General features: G+C 42.1%; 1 protein-coding gene across 1 annotated transcript in view; it reads right to left on the minus strand.

Annotated features, from left to right (window-relative positions):
• The window catches only part of RHOJ (ras homolog family member J), a 133,190-nt gene extending 116,544 nt beyond the window's left edge, over nucleotides 1-16,646 (minus strand). Inside the window, exons 1-2 of the mRNA XM_040333357.1 lie at nucleotides 16,518-16,646; nucleotides 6,728-6,902 (exon numbers count right to left, since the gene is read on the minus strand). Coding sequence (XP_040189291.1) covers nucleotides 6,728-6,800 — 73 coding nt within the window. The 5' untranslated portion in view covers nucleotides 6,801-6,902; nucleotides 16,518-16,646. The remainder of the gene's footprint in view (nucleotides 1-6,727; nucleotides 6,903-16,517) is intronic.
• Between the last annotated feature and the right edge of the window lie 614 nt (nucleotides 16,647-17,260).

Below are 17,260 nucleotides of genomic sequence, written 5' to 3' on the forward strand. Positions count from 1 at the left end.
GAGAAATGGATAGGGGGGAAAAACAAGAAATTAGGATAGAGAGAGATAAAAGGGAAAGAAAGGAGAACAAAGAGGGGTACATCCTAAAATGTACCATATGAGGTTTTAATACTGTACGGAAGGGACACGGGGAGCGCTAAATGTCCGTGGGTTAGGGGTGCAAATTACTTGTCTTGCCTTGAGTGCTGACAACCCACGCTACGAGAATTTTACTGTTAGGGGTCCCCACAACTTGAGAAATTTTATTAAGGGGTCACGGCACTATAAAGGTTGAGAACCACTGCATTATAGGGTTAACCATATGAAACCAATCCACTAAAATCTGATTTTACACACATCTACCACAACAGCTGTATTCATTTGTAACAGTTTTGCTTCTTTTATATTTGGCTCCTTGTGTCTTTTCTCAGAAGATCCACAAACTAGCAGCATAGCACACTCCGATAATATACAAATGACACCCATTGCTTATTTTTAATTACTAAAAAAAAAAAATATATGAAAAATGATACATCAGGTGACATCATTAAAACACAATTTGTAAGGCACATCTGCTGAATAAGTTAGTGAAGCTCTGAATCACACAGCCAAGAATGAAATCACCCAATGCAGACAGCGCTCAGAGCCAGATGTTACTTCTTACAGAACGGAGTTCATGATTTGGAAAGGAAAAGAAGTACAGCCGTCACGTCTATCTTTTACGTGGCTGTTGGAGGTGGAAGACCGCTCTACTGCCTGAAAGATTAGAAGTCTGGAAAAGTCAATGGGAAAACTGCAGAAAGGCACTCCCCTCTGCAAAATCACTTATTCTCCAGAGTCATGGAAATGAGGGGTCAGTCAGAGTCGGCTATAGGCTTTGTGAGGCCTTAGGCTTCATTTCCATGGACGTTTTTACAGCCACTTTTCTGAGCGTTTTTTGCAGCTTAAAAACAGCTCTCCATGTTAGTCTATGGCCTCATGCCCACCATGACGTTTTTGAGCTGTAGATGGCTGAGCCGTTTTTAAGCTGCAAAAAAACACCAGGACCAGTGCGTTCTGAAGCTCCAGAGTAGAGCTGTAAAAACGCCAGACGTTAAATGCGCAAAAACGCTCTAAAAAGCGACCGCTGCGTTTTTGAGCTCCAGGTCCAAAAAAAAAATATCAAAAAAATAAAATAAAATAAATAACATGGACAGGCGTTTTTAAGCTGTAAAAAAGTAAGTGGCTGTAAAAACGTCCATGGAAATTAAGCCTCAGGCCCCGTACACACGACCGAGTTTCTCGGCAGAATTCAGCCAGAAACTCGATCGTAGCTGTATTCTGCCGAGAAACCCGGCCGTGTGTACACTTTTGGCCAAGGAAGCCGACGAGGATCTAGTCTGGCCAAATAGAGAACATGTTCTCTATTTCCTCGTTAGTCAATGAGGAAACTTGGCTCGCCGAGATCCTCGGCGGCTTCACAAGGAACTTGACGAGCAAAACGATGTGTTTTGCCCGTCGAGTTCCTCGGACATGTGTACGGGGCCTTAGGCTTCATTTCCATGGACGTTTTTGGACGTTTTTACAGCCACTTTTCTGAGCGTTTTTTGCAGCTTAAAAACAGCTCTCCATGTTAGTCTATGGCCTCATGCCCACCATGACGTTTTTGAGCTGTAGATGGCTGAGCCGTTTTTAAGCTGCAAAAAAACCCCCCAGGACCAGTGCGTTCTGAAGCTCCAGAGTAGAGCTGTAAAAACGCCAGACGTTAAACGCTCAAAAACGCCACTGTGGCGTTTTTGAGCTCCAGCTCAAAAAATAAATAAATAAATAATAAAAAAAAAAATAAACATGGACAGGCGTTTTTAAACTGTAAAAAAGGCTAAAGAAAGTGGCTGTAAAAACGTCCATGGAAATGAAGCCTTAAACAAAACTTAGACATGGGGGCCCCCACTCATGCCCATAATGGGTAAAAAAAATTCAAGCAAATAAAAATACCCGCAGAAAGATGCATGGATCAAGCCGAGGCCCCTGTGAGTGCGAGGCCTTCGGCGACCGCCTAATTTGCCTAATTTTGCCTAATTAAACAGCCGCCTCTGGGGTACAGTCATCTATGTACACACTTCTCAGTTCTAGGTAGAGAGGGGAACGTTAATCCCCAGCTGGATCGTCAAGCTTGACTCCAGCCTAAACAATTTTTTTTCTTTCTTGGAATGGAGAAAAGTTAAAGTATACGTGATCCCTTGTGACCTCATAAAGTAGCTTAGAGTGCTGCTATAGGTGCCAACTCCAATGTTCCCGTGATCCAATGAAATCTGTGTGCCGGTGTCCTGTCGAGAAATGCCCGGCCGGAACTGCGCATGTGCAGAACAGAGCCTCAGAACAGATGAGTTTACGATCTTGCGTTGCCGAGGCACGTTCATGTAGGACCTACATAATACAAACACTTGGTACCACAGACACATGTTAGAAATATGAACTGTTGAGGTAAAACAATTTTTTAACCGGTTAACGACCGGCTCCTGCACATATACGTCGGCAGAATGGCACGGCTGGGCAGAGTAACGTATATTACACTTTAAAATTCCCGCCATGCACGTGCGCAATAAATGTACAAGTATTTAGCGCTGAAAAAATAGTAATAAAAACAAGCTAAATTGCAAGCCAGCACTTAGGGTTAATTCATTAAAAATCCCTCAGAACAAATCATATAATAAAACAGTGCAGCACAAGAAAAATTAATAATTAAATAAATCAATATCGCACAGTATATCCATAAGGTATATAGACATTACTATTGCACAATAATGTCCATAAAGTATATATAGTTTAGAAGGAGTCCATTAGTGCATGTGAGAAAGCACAAATAATAGCATGTATTGTGGACGGTTTGACAGGTGACAAAGATCCCCTCACCACACACAGATTGGCCTCTCACCTCATCTACTCGACCTACAACAGGTCACTAAGCATTGAACTCTCTCCCAGAGTATAAGCGCAATTCCTGCTTGTATGCTGGACTCATCCAATCGGCCAGTATCCAGCAATAAGCCCATACACAGAGCCAGAGACAATATTCATCACTTACATAGAACTCCACCGCACATAGAAAATAAAGGAAACGATTTAGTGAACTCTGTACATGTATTTTAATAATTAAGAACCACAAAGGTAACTACTCACAATATGTGGCACGCAGATGTGAGTGCCTGCATCAAGAGCGTGTAGTGGTTTCAAACCACACTGATGGCCGCGGGTGACTTCAATCGCGACTCCTCCCCCGTATGCGCTACGTCTGTGGGTGGGACTTCTTCAGCGCGGGGTTGGGTGACCTGCCCTTGCCCCTGCCGCAAGCTCTGTGACCGCTGGACCCGAGGACTCGATGTCCGCCGGTGTCCCGCGATTGTGTCACAGAGCTGCAGAATGGGGAGAGGCAAGTGTAAACAAGCATCTCCCCATTCTGCCTAGTGACACTCTCACTGATCGTCTGCTCCCTCTCATCGGGAGCAGCGATCAGTGACGTATCACTCGTAGCCACGCCCCCTAACAGTAAGAATCACTCCCTAGGGAACGCTTAACCCCTTCAGCGCCACCTAGTGGTTAACCCCTTCCCTGCCAGTGTCATTTACACAGTAATCAGTGCATTTTTATAGCACTGATCGCTGTAAAAATGACAATGGCCCCAAAAATGTGTCAAAAGTGTCCGATGTGTCCGCCATAAAGTCGCAGTCACGATAAAAATCACAGATTGCCACCATCATTAGTAGAAAAAATAATAATAATAAAAATGCCATAAACTATCCTCTATTTTGTAGACGCTATAACCTTTGCGCAAACCAATCTATATACGCTTATTGCAATTTTTTTACAGAAAATATGTAGAAGAATATGTATGGGCCTAAACTGTGGAAATTTTTTTTTTTTTATAGATTTTTTGGGGATATTTATTATAGCAAAAAGTAAAAAATATAGAATTTTTTTCAAAATTGTCGCTCTATGTTCGTTTATTGCGCAAAAAATAAAAACCGCAGAGGTGATCAAACACCACCAAAAGAAAGCTCTATTTGTGGGGAAAAAAGGATGTCAATTTTGTTTGGAAACCACGTCGCACGACCGTGCAATTGTCAGTTAAAATGGCACAGTGCCGAATCGCAAAAAGTGGCCTGGTCAGGAAGGGGGTAAATTCTTCTGGGGCTTAAGTGGTTAAAACTAAGCCAAATAGGTTTTTGGCTGAAGTTCCACTTTAATGCTTTGCATCTATTTACAGAATCTGGAAGAGATTAGTGAGTATTGATCTACACTAACCTAATATAGAAGAATCCCTTGGGTTGTCTCGTGTGAGAGTAACAGACAGAAAGGTATATTAAACGCATATCCTTTTTTGAGACAGAATAATTTCTAAATAATCAGCAACTCAAATACAATAATTTTCCCACAATTACACCAGTTAAAAGAGTTTATTGTTTCCCTCGTGACAAACAATTTAGTGCAAATGAACTCATCCAACCATTGATATGAAGAGATTTTACATTTTCCTTGGAAAGTGGCCCAGTGGATAGACTGAGTCAGCGGACACCTGTTTCTGGGTTTAGATATGTATTAGGACAAATTCTTTTGATTTAACAGTATAATTCAGATCCTTAAAGCGGAACTTTACCCATAACAACTTGATAAAAATAATCTTCTTTAGTAAGGAACATATAAACCACATTAATAATTATGCCACCAAAATTAGTGTGTGCTGTAAATTGCCTCCAGCATTGCTCCTGTATCTTCTTGCTGGAAGCTGCCATTTTGCTGAAGCCCAGATCCCCTGAACAGCAGTAAATCATAAAGCGGAACTAAACCTATTTAGCCCCTGTTGACACCGATGCGACTTGTCATGCAATTTAACAGTTCCCAGTTGCATGACAAATCGCACTCCATTGCTGGCAATGTAACCATTCATGTTGAAGAAATTGCAGCGGTGTGAACAGTAGCTTAATATTTTTCAAAAACAGTTACATTCCTGGAATGCCGGGATTGCTCACTGTCACATTTGCTTGTGTCCTCAACCAAACTGAAACCATCAAATGGCTGGTGTCATTAGACATGTACAATTTGTTTTGTTCCAAATTCATTTTTTAACAATTTTTAACAAATTTGTTAATTTGGAAATATCCGTATTAACTGAAACCCGTTTGACAAATTTTTCAGAATATTCGTAAATTCTAATGTTCAGAAATTCGAAAAAGGGGTAAATTTGAAATTCGAAAATGTGTAAATTTGAAATTTGAAAATTGAAATTCGAAAACACGAAAACCCAAAAATCTGGAATAATAACTAACTAAAAATAACTTGACTATTACTAACTATTAAATTATAGATATTGGTATTTCCTTTCCTTTCATTTCCTTTTTTCTTGAAGTTGTGAACTATCCAAAATAACGAATGCTGTATCTAAACGTACGGAAAGTCACAAATAAATAATAATAAATAGCAATAATAATAATTATAAAACCTTTTTATTATTATTATTTTTTTTCCGTTTCATTTGTTTAGATGCGGTATTCTTTATTTTGGATAATTTGTAACTTCAGGAAAAATTTGTATTCATTACGTTCACTAACCGCCAAATTTTAAAGGAAATTCCAATACATATAATTTAATAGTTAGTTATTATTAGTTAGTTAGTTAGTTAGTCTTTTGAATTTTCAGATTTTCTTTCTTATTTTGAGATTTTCAAATTTACAAATTTTCAAATGTACGAATTTACGAATTGCAATCAAACGAATGAGATTCTCTGACAAAGTCATGTGACAGTGGCGATACGCGTCAGACACTAGGACACCGGAAGTAACGTTTGCACAAGAGCCTCCTCTATGTTTTCTCTACCCTGCCTGGTGACACACTTTGGAGCTGTCTTACCTTGCTGACCACCCAGCCTGGAAGGAAGCATTAACCCCCTAGGCGCCACACTACTGGAAGGACGGATAGGCGTTATCCCTTCTACCCCCGAGTGATCCCATTGGTTTTATTGAAAGCTGCTTAACTTGCAGCCGTAAGGTAATTTGCTAGCACACCATCGGGTGTCGCCATACACCGAAGATTCAGCAACAAGTCACCTTGCCACCTGCTGATGTCATTTAGCACCCACCACTTCACTCGCACTTTGCAATTTCTTTTGATTAAATTGCATTACCTCTTGGACTGAGTCGCAGTTGCATCATCCATCATTGGTGTATATCAGTCATGTTGATGCGAGCATAACACCATCCTGCGATTTCCTCTGCGACTGCATATATTATCTTTACGTTTTGATTCTATTTCTGCACCCAGCACTCTACTTGCACCTTGCAATTACTTCACCTCTTGGACTTAGTCGCAGTTGCACCATTTACACTTTGTAACAATTGGACAATCTTGCGGTTCCATCCACCATTCATACGATGTGATTTTACTTACATTATACAGTCACCTATTTGTATGTATTTGCATTCTTATTCAGTTCACTGTTTTATTCATTCATCATTTTTGATTGGACATAACACCATCCTGAGATTTCCTCTGCGACTGCATATATTATTATCTTTACGTTGTGATTTTATTTATGCACCTTATCTGCACGGTTTGCACATTCATTCGGTACACCTTTGTATGCACCTTATTCTTTTTATTGTTCTTAGCGTTGTGAAAATGATTAAAGCAGAGCACCAGGCTCCTTCAGAAAAAAACATGTAAGTCAGCAGCTATAAATACCGTAGCTGCTGGCCTTTAATATTAGGACACTTACCTGTCCAGGAACCCAGCGGTGTCTTCACTCGAGCCGATTTTTCAAATTGGTAATCGGATGCTGCTGCCGCCATCTCCGTTAAGGGAAACCGGCCTCACAGCCGATTCTCTACTGCGAACGCGCAAGGCGTACTGCGCCCCGTGGAGGGGGCCGAATTTCCAGTGCGAGCGGGTACCTGTCAAAACCAGGGAGGATAAAAATTAAACTACTGGTTATATTCAACAAGATCAGTTCTTACAACTTGATGAGCGAGTGAATAACTTGTATAGCGCTACAAATGCGAACTGAATCGCCTCAAGGTGATAAATAAGGCTTTTCACAAAACATATTAAACAATTGGAAAAAGTGAAATGGAAGCAGGGACAATGCTACATTAAATTAACGTAAAGCAGTGTTAAACCCAAAAACAAAAATGTAATATACCGATCATTAGATGTGGTGGCTGCTTTAGTTTTAATTTTTAGGATTTATTTTCCTTTATTTTAATCTGTGATCTAGTCAGTAACACTCTCCCTGTTCTACAATGTCTCCACTCTGGATGGAGGGGCAACGGAGACACCTTTGGAAAGCAGCATTTTTAACATGGGGAGAACGTAGTATTATGCCGCGTACACACGATCGGTTAAACCGATGAGAATGGTCTGATGGACCGCTTTCATCGGTCAAAACCGATCGTGTGTGGGCGCCATCGGTTAAAAAAAAGGCAAATTGTTTTAAAATTAACCGATGGATTCCTAACCGATAGGACAAAAACAATCGTTAGTAGGCACGACCATCGGTTAAAAATCCACGCATGCTCAGAATCAAGTCAACGCATGCTTGGAAGCATTGAACTTCGTTCTTTTCAGCACAGCGTTCTGACACGATCGTTTTTTTAACCGATGGTGTGTAGGCGCGACGGACCATCAGTCAGCTTCATCGGTTAACCGATGAAAACGGTCCATCGATCCGTTCTCATCGGATGGACTGATCGTGTGTACGCGGCATTAGATGCACTAGCAGATTTAAAGAGACGTGACTATCAAATTAAAGCCAAACTCCAACTTTTCACTTTGGGGATAACGTTTTTACATAAATAAAAGCTGATCATTGTAAGCACCCCTGTCAGTCCTCTGACTGCCACTTTTGCTAGACAGCGTGGTCTGTTAAAGGAAGCTGAAAAATATCAGACTTAACAGGTGAAAATAAAGGGAAAAAAATACAAAAAATACAAAAAATAAAACAATGTAGCCACCACATCTAAGAATTTATAATCTGAAATGCAATACATTTTTTGTGTTTAGGTTTAAAATAATAAAAACAAAAAAATATATATATAGCTGACTGATGCAACAGAACACTATATTATATGTTTAGCCCGTTGATTGTTGCTTTCTGTACTGTGATAATTCTCTTCCCCACTGTAGGATGTGTACTTGTGCGCCACCTAGTGGATAATATAAGAACCAGAGCAGTTGGAAGTTTCTGCATGAGAATTGTATCTTTGGTTTGGAAAAAGAAGTAGCAAGTAGCAAATACATGCATATATAAATAGTTTATCTTGTAAATGTTGCTAATCATTCCTTTGGCATAATGAAAGAGATTGGCCCGATATTAAGCTGTGACAAAAATATTGATATATTGAGCTGCGGCAATTACAAAAAAGCATAATAATTCCATGTTTATCTACTTTCAATGCACCTTTAATGTCAGACACCCTCCCAGACTATGAAGTTTATGTATAAAAGGTTGCACATCATAAAACAGTTGCTTAAATGTATTTGTTTCTCCATTTATTTTCATATGCCATACGTTAACTATAAATGTCCAGCTAAAAACTATTTGTAAATTGGATGTCACCAAAAATGTTCCATATAACATTTAAAAAAAAAAAACACCTGAATTCTTTGCAGGACCTCTCAAGCTCCATCAGGCTGGATGGGGAGCGTCGGTGCACAGCAGATCTCTCTAGAGATGTTCAATCGGGTTCAAGTCTGGGCTCTGGCTGGGGCACTCAAGGACATTCACAGAGTTGTCCCGTAGCCACTTCTTTGTTATCTTGGCTGTGTGCTTAAGGTCGTTGTTCTGCTAGAAAGTAAACCTTCGCCCCAGTCTGAGGTCCAGAGCGCTCTGGAGCATCCCCACAGAATTATGATGCCACCACCATGTTTCACTGTATGTATGGTCGGTACCTGGTTTCCTCCAGACATGACGTTTGCCATTCAGGCCAAAGAGTTCAATCTTTGTTTCATCAGACCACAGAATTTTGTTTCTCGTGGTCTGAGATTCTTTCAGGTGCTTCAAACTCCAGACGGCTGTCATGTGCCTTTTACTGGGAAATGGCTTCCATCTGGCCACTCTACCATACATGCCTGATCGGTGGAGTGATGCAGAGATGGTTGTTCTTCTGGAAAGTTCTCCTCTCTCCACAGAGAAACACCGGAGCTCTGTCAGAGTGACCATCAGGTTCTTGGTGACCTCCCTGACTAAGGCTCCCCCAATCACTCAATTTGGCCAGGTGGCCTGCTCTAGGAAGAGTCCTCGTGGTTCCAAATTTCTTCCATTTATGGATGATGGAGGCCACTGTGCTCATTGGGACCTTCAATGCTGCAGAAATGTTTCTGTACCCTTCCTTAGATCTGTGCCTTGATACAATCCTGTCTCAGGGGTCCACAGATAATTCCTTGGACTTTATGGCTTGGTTTGTGCTCTGACATGCACTTTTAACTGTAGGATTTTATATAAACAGGTGTGTGCCTTTCCAAATCATTTCCAATCAACTGAATTTGCCACAGGTGGACGCCAATCAAGTTGTAGAAACGCCTTAAAATAGAGAGCAACTGAGCATGTGCATAGCAAGTTGAAACAGTATATTACTGGATTTTCTAACAGAATAGGCACTTATTTTTCAGATCTGGTCTCCTCCCCTACTAGAGAGGTCAGCTTTAATCAGAAGTCAACTCTAATTTGAGGTCTTTCCAATGTGCTGCAGTTAGATTTCACACAGCTCATTACATGTGGGGTTGGAGTGACCGTTCCCTGCATGGTCTAACTTACTTTTACTACTTACGTTAGGCTTTATGTAGCAAGGTGCTTATATTGGGTGTGTTTGTGGTTCTTTCTACTTCATTGTAAGGAGGAACACAAGTTTCCATGATCTCCAATAGATAGTAGGTGCACTGCAGAAATGTGTGGGTTAAGAAATGAATCCCTGACCAAGTAGAATGTCCATATAGATTAAAATTTTGGGTAAAGTGTACCGTTAAAGCGTGTTGTTGTAAAACTTTATTTTATTTCCCTGCAAATGACTTCATCTTACTATCAGACAAATAAATAGAACCAACAACCAGCTGGGGAAAAAAGACCTACATTTAAAGAGAATCTGTCCTTTGACTGGACAAGAAGTACAGAAGTTTGCTTGAAAATAGGCTCCACTAGGAATAAAAATGTTACTTCTGTCTTCTGTTTTTGGGGCAGCATACACCTCCCTCATCCTTCCACTATGCTGTCCTAAGTGGACAATCATGGTATAGTTACATTGGGACAGGGGATGCATAGCCCTTGGTACAGTAATTTTCATGAGCTACAAGAGCTAATTTGGGTGGCAAGGAATATTGGAAGGGTAAATTTACACTCACATCGCTCCCAACTGTCTCCGTGTCAGAGGGAATGTTCCTCCTTTGGAACCAAATTCATATGTCCTTCTTTTCTCCTTGGTTGTCCCTTTTTTTTTGGTCTGATAGAACCTCTATAGAAATTTGCCATACCATACTACCAATGTTTGAAACTAGACTAAACCCTTGATCCAACCTTTAAAAAAGGGGTCTCCAAACTGTCCAAGCAAATGGCCAATTTACTGTTCTTCAGGCTTTAGGGGGTCATACTGAGGCCACTGGGAGTAAATAATGTCCCATTGCTGGTTTTAAAGGGAGGAATAGTACCCCATTGTTGGCACCAGTGAAAATAATAGTTCCCCATCGCTGGTGTCAGTGGAAGGAATGATGTCCCATCATTGGTGTCAAATGGAGGCAGGGGCGAATCCAGGGGGGGCAATGGGTCAATCCCCCCCCCAAGAAAATAGTGAGCAGGCTGTGCTGATGCCGACCCCCCATCAGGACACCGAAACTAACAGACTCTGTGAAGGGACACAGGAAGAGTATCAGGTCACCTGTGGCCAGATGACAAGTGCACCCCGTTGAGGTCAGGGATGCACCACAGGGTAGTGAAACCTATGACCGACTGCTGCAATAAGAGAGGAAGTGTGAACCCAAGATCGCCCAGGGCGCGGAGTCTAAGACCCAGCTTTGTGTTCACCAGAGCCTCTAGTGGTGAGGATGGCCTTTGCCGCAGCTGGATCCAGGTCGCGGCCCCTGGGATCCCCTAGGTCACGCTCCTCAGGGAGAGAGGGGAAGCAGCAAGCAGACAAACGGTAGTGATGGGTAAGCCAAGGTCGGGGCAACAGGCAGACAGGGGTAACCGAGGGACAGGAAAAAGGTCAAGATCACAGGCAAACAGGAGAAGTCAGGGATGAGCCAAAAACGGTACACAGGAAGATAATCATAGCACACTGCAGACAGGAACTAAAGCAAACAACACTGTTGAACAGCACTGCAGGACTGTAGTGCAATAGTTAATATAGACTTCCTGGGATGGCCTGAGTGGGGCCATACAGGAAGCAGAGGACATAAGAAGGTTACCAGAACAGAGTCAGGCCTCTTAATGGACAGATGGAAACAGGTAAGCTGCCAGACTATCCATGATACAGAGCATCAGCTGCAGGGGATTTCCACACCTCCTCCTACTTCTTGAACCAAGCATTCACCTGGCAATGCCCGCTTCTATTGGCTACATTCAGGGCCAATGGCAGGGAAACTAGCAGCTAGAGGATTATGGGACATGTAGTCCCGGATACCAGCAGGCCACAGGATGATTCCCTGAGGACTGCAGCCCCCAACATTCCAAGTGGGAGGGGGAAGAGGAAGATAGGAGAAGAGGGACCACGAGGCTATCGGGCGGAGGGAGCCAGAGATTTTATTATTATTACTGTCCAAGGTAAGAACTTACCCCCAGGTGGGGGGGATGAGGGGGGACGGGGATGCAGGCTTCCACAGAGGTACAGGACCTTATCACTGACTGCTCCCACCCTGTCCACCCCTCCACCTAGCTGCATCCACCCTTTCCTCCCCTCCACCTGGCTGCCTCCACCCTTTCCTCCCCTCCAACTGGCTGCTCCCACCCTGTCCTCCCCTGCACCTGGCTGCATCCACCCTTTCTTCCCCTCCACCTGGCTGCATCCACCCTTTCCTCCCCTCCGCCTGGCTGCATCCACTTTTTCCTCCCATCCACCTGACTGCTCCTACCCTGTCCTCCCCTCTACCTGGCTGAATCCACCCTTTCCTCCCCTCCACCTGGCTGCGTCCACCCTGTCCTCCCCCCATCTGGCTGCATCCACCCTGTCCCCCCCCCCACTTGGCTGCATCCACCCTTTCCTCCCCTCCACCTGGCTGCATCCTCCCTGTCCTCCCCTCCACCTGGCTGCTCCCACTCTGTCCTCCCCTTAACCTGGCAGCATCCACCAATACTTTTTCAAGACACTATGTGCATAGAAATATGTGTGTGTGTATTATTTATATATATATATATATATATATATATATATATATATATATATATATATATATATATGAAAGCTGGAGACGTCACTGTCTCTCACTGCCCCCTGCATCACTGCATTTCTGCATCTAAAAGAAGACTGCCATTACTGTGCAGGCATGGGCACTCTGGGACAACAGGGACACTGTCACTGGCCACTGGCAGTGACAATTTGCATCTGGTGACAGGCAACTGTGGCAAGTGACAAGCTGCATCTGATAACAGGCAAGTGACACTCTCGAGGCTCCCACTGACTCTCCATTATGGTGAGTTGAACTATTTCATGTTATATTACAATGTAATAATAGAATTTATGCTCTTCAATCATCCTGACACCATATTAACCATGGTACCCTGATGCCCCGATAAACTCCCTGCTACATTTTTGGAAGTGCCCCTCCCGAGATTAGACTCTGGATCCGCACCTAAATGGAGGAGTAGTGCTCCAAGGGCTGGATAAAGGCAGGAGAAGGGCCACATCCGGTCTTTGGGCAACAGTTTGGAGACCACTGCCTTAAAAGCTTGCGTCTGTTATTTTTAAAAGTCATTATAGAGGAATAGTAGTGGTCCACAATACTATGGTCATGACAGGTTTTATTTGTTTGTCTACAAACTTTAAGCTAAAAAGTGTCCCTCTTTCTCATCTCAGAAAGTTGGGAGATATGAATTCATTGCAAAGCCTGCTTTCCAAGCCTGTTACTTATCCAAGCCCAGGTAATTCACAGGTTCACTTCAACACTTTTATGAAAAGATTGGCAATTGCATAAAGCATCTTAGAGTCACCAGTTGTTTCAGTGTTGTAAGAAATGTGTTAGGTGACAATACTCAGAATACAGAAACTAGGAAACAGATTAAATCTGTGAACATGCAATTAATCTTTGTAGTGGATGACAGCGGTTCATAATTCACAATATGCCAATGTATCTAATATATTTTAAGGATGTCAGCACAATTAACAGAGTGATTTAACCTTGGGAAACACTTTACCAACAAACCTCAACATCAGAGTTAAATTCCAGGACAGATAATCCGAATAATTAAAGAATGGCAAGCAAACATTTAGTAATTAATGTGTAAAGCAAAATAGCTATTTATCCTAATCTGCTGTTTATTTGTGAAAGGAAAAAAAATAAATGATCTATGAAGTTTTGGGTCTAGCATGAAATTAGTGGTCTTCATCAACATCTTGCCTTTCTGTGTATTGGAATTTGAATTTCAGTTTCTGAATGCTGGTTTGGGAATATCAGGCTTACGAGTAAATCTTTTTAGTCTGTGAAGTTATAGGAGTATTAACTACTTCAGCCCCAGAAGAATTGCCTGCCCAATGACCGGGACATTTTTTGTCCATGTGTGTGTGTATGTATATATATACACACACACACACACACACACACACACACACACACACACACACATATATATATATATATATATATATATATATATATAGGTACTATTGCAGGAAATGGAACATTTCCAGCAGTCTTACTGTAAAAAACATAATTTACCCCCTAAAAAAGTGGGCCAGTGGAGGAGAAACAATGAGCAAGGCCTGAAGGGGCGATCCTTAGGGGGAACAAACAGCAAGGCTGCCCTTAAAGACGAGAACTGAGTGATCAAACACTGCTGATCACTCAGTCCTCAGTCTGCAGAGAGCTGGTGACTGTCAGTCTCTGCCCCCTGCGCTCAATGAAACACCAGGCTGTAGAGGGAGTGGGAGCAGCTGGCTCAGGCTCTCGGCGACTCGCTGAGAGGGTGAAGTAGCTATCAGTCCAGACTTCTGGGTGAATCCTGACCATTTGGTCCTGATCTTTTCAGAGCTACCTGGACCAGCTTTATGACATCAGCCAATAGAAGGTGTTAGCCCGCTGTCTGCTGAAAACAGGTCACAGGAGTGACCCACAGGGGAAGCATACCAAAAAAAAAAAAAGCTTTGGCTATACATCTCCTTTAAAATTTGTCAGCAAAAAATAGTATATGGCTTTAAACATGAGCCTTCATATTTTGTGGTACACTGCTAAAATAAGCATCCTTTCTCCAAACACACTTTCATTAGCAAGATCTGACAAGGGATATGAAGGGCCGGTCTTATTGAGAGAAAACGATGAGTCACCTTCAGAGGTTTCCTTGAAAATGGAGCTAGACTGCCTCAGCCTGTCAATGCAACCTCTTTCCACTTAAACGTTAATGGAATATATTATTGAGCAAATTCCACTTCCACTAAAGCATGAATGATATAAGAAAATGCAGGCAGAGAGCAAAAGGAACAGTACGAGGCTCCTGGGTTACAAATGGTGTATGTGACTTGTACGCCATCGCTCTCTCATTGGTCCTCATTTGACAAGCATGCCGTCAAGTCTGTCTGGGCCGAAAATGGCTTATCTCAAATGTACCAAGTTGTGACTTCTCTCTGTGTTGGGATACTCACAAGGGGGACTGCTGTTTCCTCTTACAAGGCATATACTGTATACACACAGGGAATTGTCAAGCCATTACAAATATGAAAGAAAATGAGTTATTTAAGGTGATTTATGACAGTGATTGTGCTGTGATTTACGGTGCTCGTGGTGAATTGATGGATTGAGCTGGTCATCCAAGGGTCAACAGCTCATTGTAACATACATGCAACTCAAGGGAAAAGCGTGCCTGAAGTACAAGTATGACACAACTTGATATTTTTAGGATTTTTTTCTCTTTGTATATTTTTGCGTAACAGTGGGTTTATGCAGAGGACATACTCCATCGGAAATTCCAACTGTGTGTATGCCCCATCGGAGTAATTCCATTGGAAATTCCGACGATTTACATCTGAGTTTAGATAGAGATGTTCTCTTTTACTCCGATGGAATTCCGATGTGATTTTGATCGGACAAAGGTCCGATCGTGTGTACGGGGCTTTAAAGTGTTGTTAAAGACACCCTTACTTTACCCCTTCCCTGCCAGTCACATTTATACAGTATCAGTGCATTTTTATAGCACGGATCGCTGTAAAAATGTCAATGGTCCCAAAATAGTGTCAAAAGTGTCCGATATTTCCGGCGCAATATCGCAGTCACGATAAAAATTGCAGATCAGTGCCATTACTAGTAAAAAAAAAATAATAATAATAAAGATGCTATAAGCCTATCCCCTATTTTGTAGGTGCCATAACTTTTGTGCAAACCAATCAATATACGCTTATTGCGATTTTTATTAAAAAAAATATGTAGAAGAATACATACCTGCCTAAACTGAGGAAAACTTTTGTTTAAAAAAAAGATTGTCTTTTGACTGTCATTGCATTGTAATTTGCTATTGTGTCAATAAAAAAACGTTACTGTTAAAAAAAGTAAAAAATATTGTGTTTTTTTTTTCAAACTTGACGCTCTTCTTTTGTTTATAGCGCAAGAAATAAAAATTGCAGAGGTGATCAAATACCGCCAAAAGAAAGCTCTATTTGTGGGGAAAAAATTTCATTTGGGTACAGTGTTTCATGATCGTGCAATTGTCATTCAAAGTGTGGCAGCACTGAAAGCTTAAAAATGGCTTGGGCAGGAAGGGGGTGAAAGTGCCCTGTATTGAGGTGGTTAAGGGGTTGTGGCAGGGGGCATGTCCTGTGCCTACATACATTTTCTAGTAGGTGTCCCTCATTCCCATCCCAAAATGTTGGGAGGTATACCTCTGTGTGTACAGTTTGGAAGCACACAGTGGGACTAGGCTGCAGGAGAGTGATTTATAATGCACAAAGAAGAAGAGATAGGGCAGAGTGAGGATTGTCATAATGCAGTGAAAGAAGGAGAATGACAGTCACTCCTGTCAGTGAGGCAGGAGAACCACAGAAGCCCTCCCCCTTACTACATATTAGGACAGCGCCCAGGGAAGGTTCCCCTTGTGCCCACTCCTCTTTGTGGCCATGGGTACAACTAAAATCTTGGGGGGTGCAGCCCAACCAAGCACCTCCCTAGATCCAGGCCTGTTTCAGTTTACTGTATTCAGATTAGATGTGATGCCAGGTTACTATGGGTCACTGCATTTTGTTTTTTTTGACTATTTACTTAATGAGGAGATGGCATGAAATGGAAAAGTGTTATGTGCCTCATAACAAGGCAAACTAAAGGATAAAGCAATTTAACCTGAAATGCAATATGTATGGAGAGAGATAATTGTGCCATAATCTTACCTGTAGGCTACATATAGCATCTGTCCAAGCTGCCAGGATTATGCAGTATAAGCATCACCTCATTTTCTTGTAGTATAAGCGCACTGTGAGAGTCCATCTGTAGTTGGACCTGGGTCACCTTGTCCCTTACACTCTCCTTTACTTAAATGCGTCTGTGGTTTTGGAGAAAACAAAATTGTTCTAAATTAAGCCGGCAGGGTAATTTGACATTGCTTTTTTTTAAGTTCTTCATAATACAAACTATAGGCTTCTTTGAATGTTTAGTAATATGCCCCCTAACCCTAATTAACTAAAGTTCCATACTACCCAAGCTTATTCTATAGCTGAAAAAGAACCTGTATCATTTATTACACAAAATGTTGTGAGGATGAAGATTAGAGGAGGTAAAGACTCCTTCTGGTTCTTCCAGTGATGAACATAGTGGCCCGGATTCAGAAAGGACTTACGACAGCGTATCTCCAGATAGTCCAAATGTGCGCCGTCGTATCTTTCCGCATATTCTGGAACTCAGATACGCCTGAATTTGACCAAGATACGACCGACGTAAGTCTCCTACGCCGTCGTATCTTGGGGGCATATTTACGCTGGCCGCAAGGGGCGCTTCCGCAGATTTACGCATCGAATATGCAAATGACCTAGATACGCCGATTCACGAACGTACTTGCGCCCGTCGCATTAAGCTACGCCGTTTACTTAAGGCGTACGTCCGGCGTAAGTTTACCCCTCATAAAGCAGGGGTAAGT

Source organism: Rana temporaria, chromosome 13 (genome assembly GCF_905171775.1).
Source record: "Rana temporaria chromosome 13, aRanTem1.1, whole genome shotgun sequence".
NCBI classification, from domain to species: domain Eukaryota; kingdom Metazoa; phylum Chordata; class Amphibia; order Anura; family Ranidae; genus Rana; species Rana temporaria.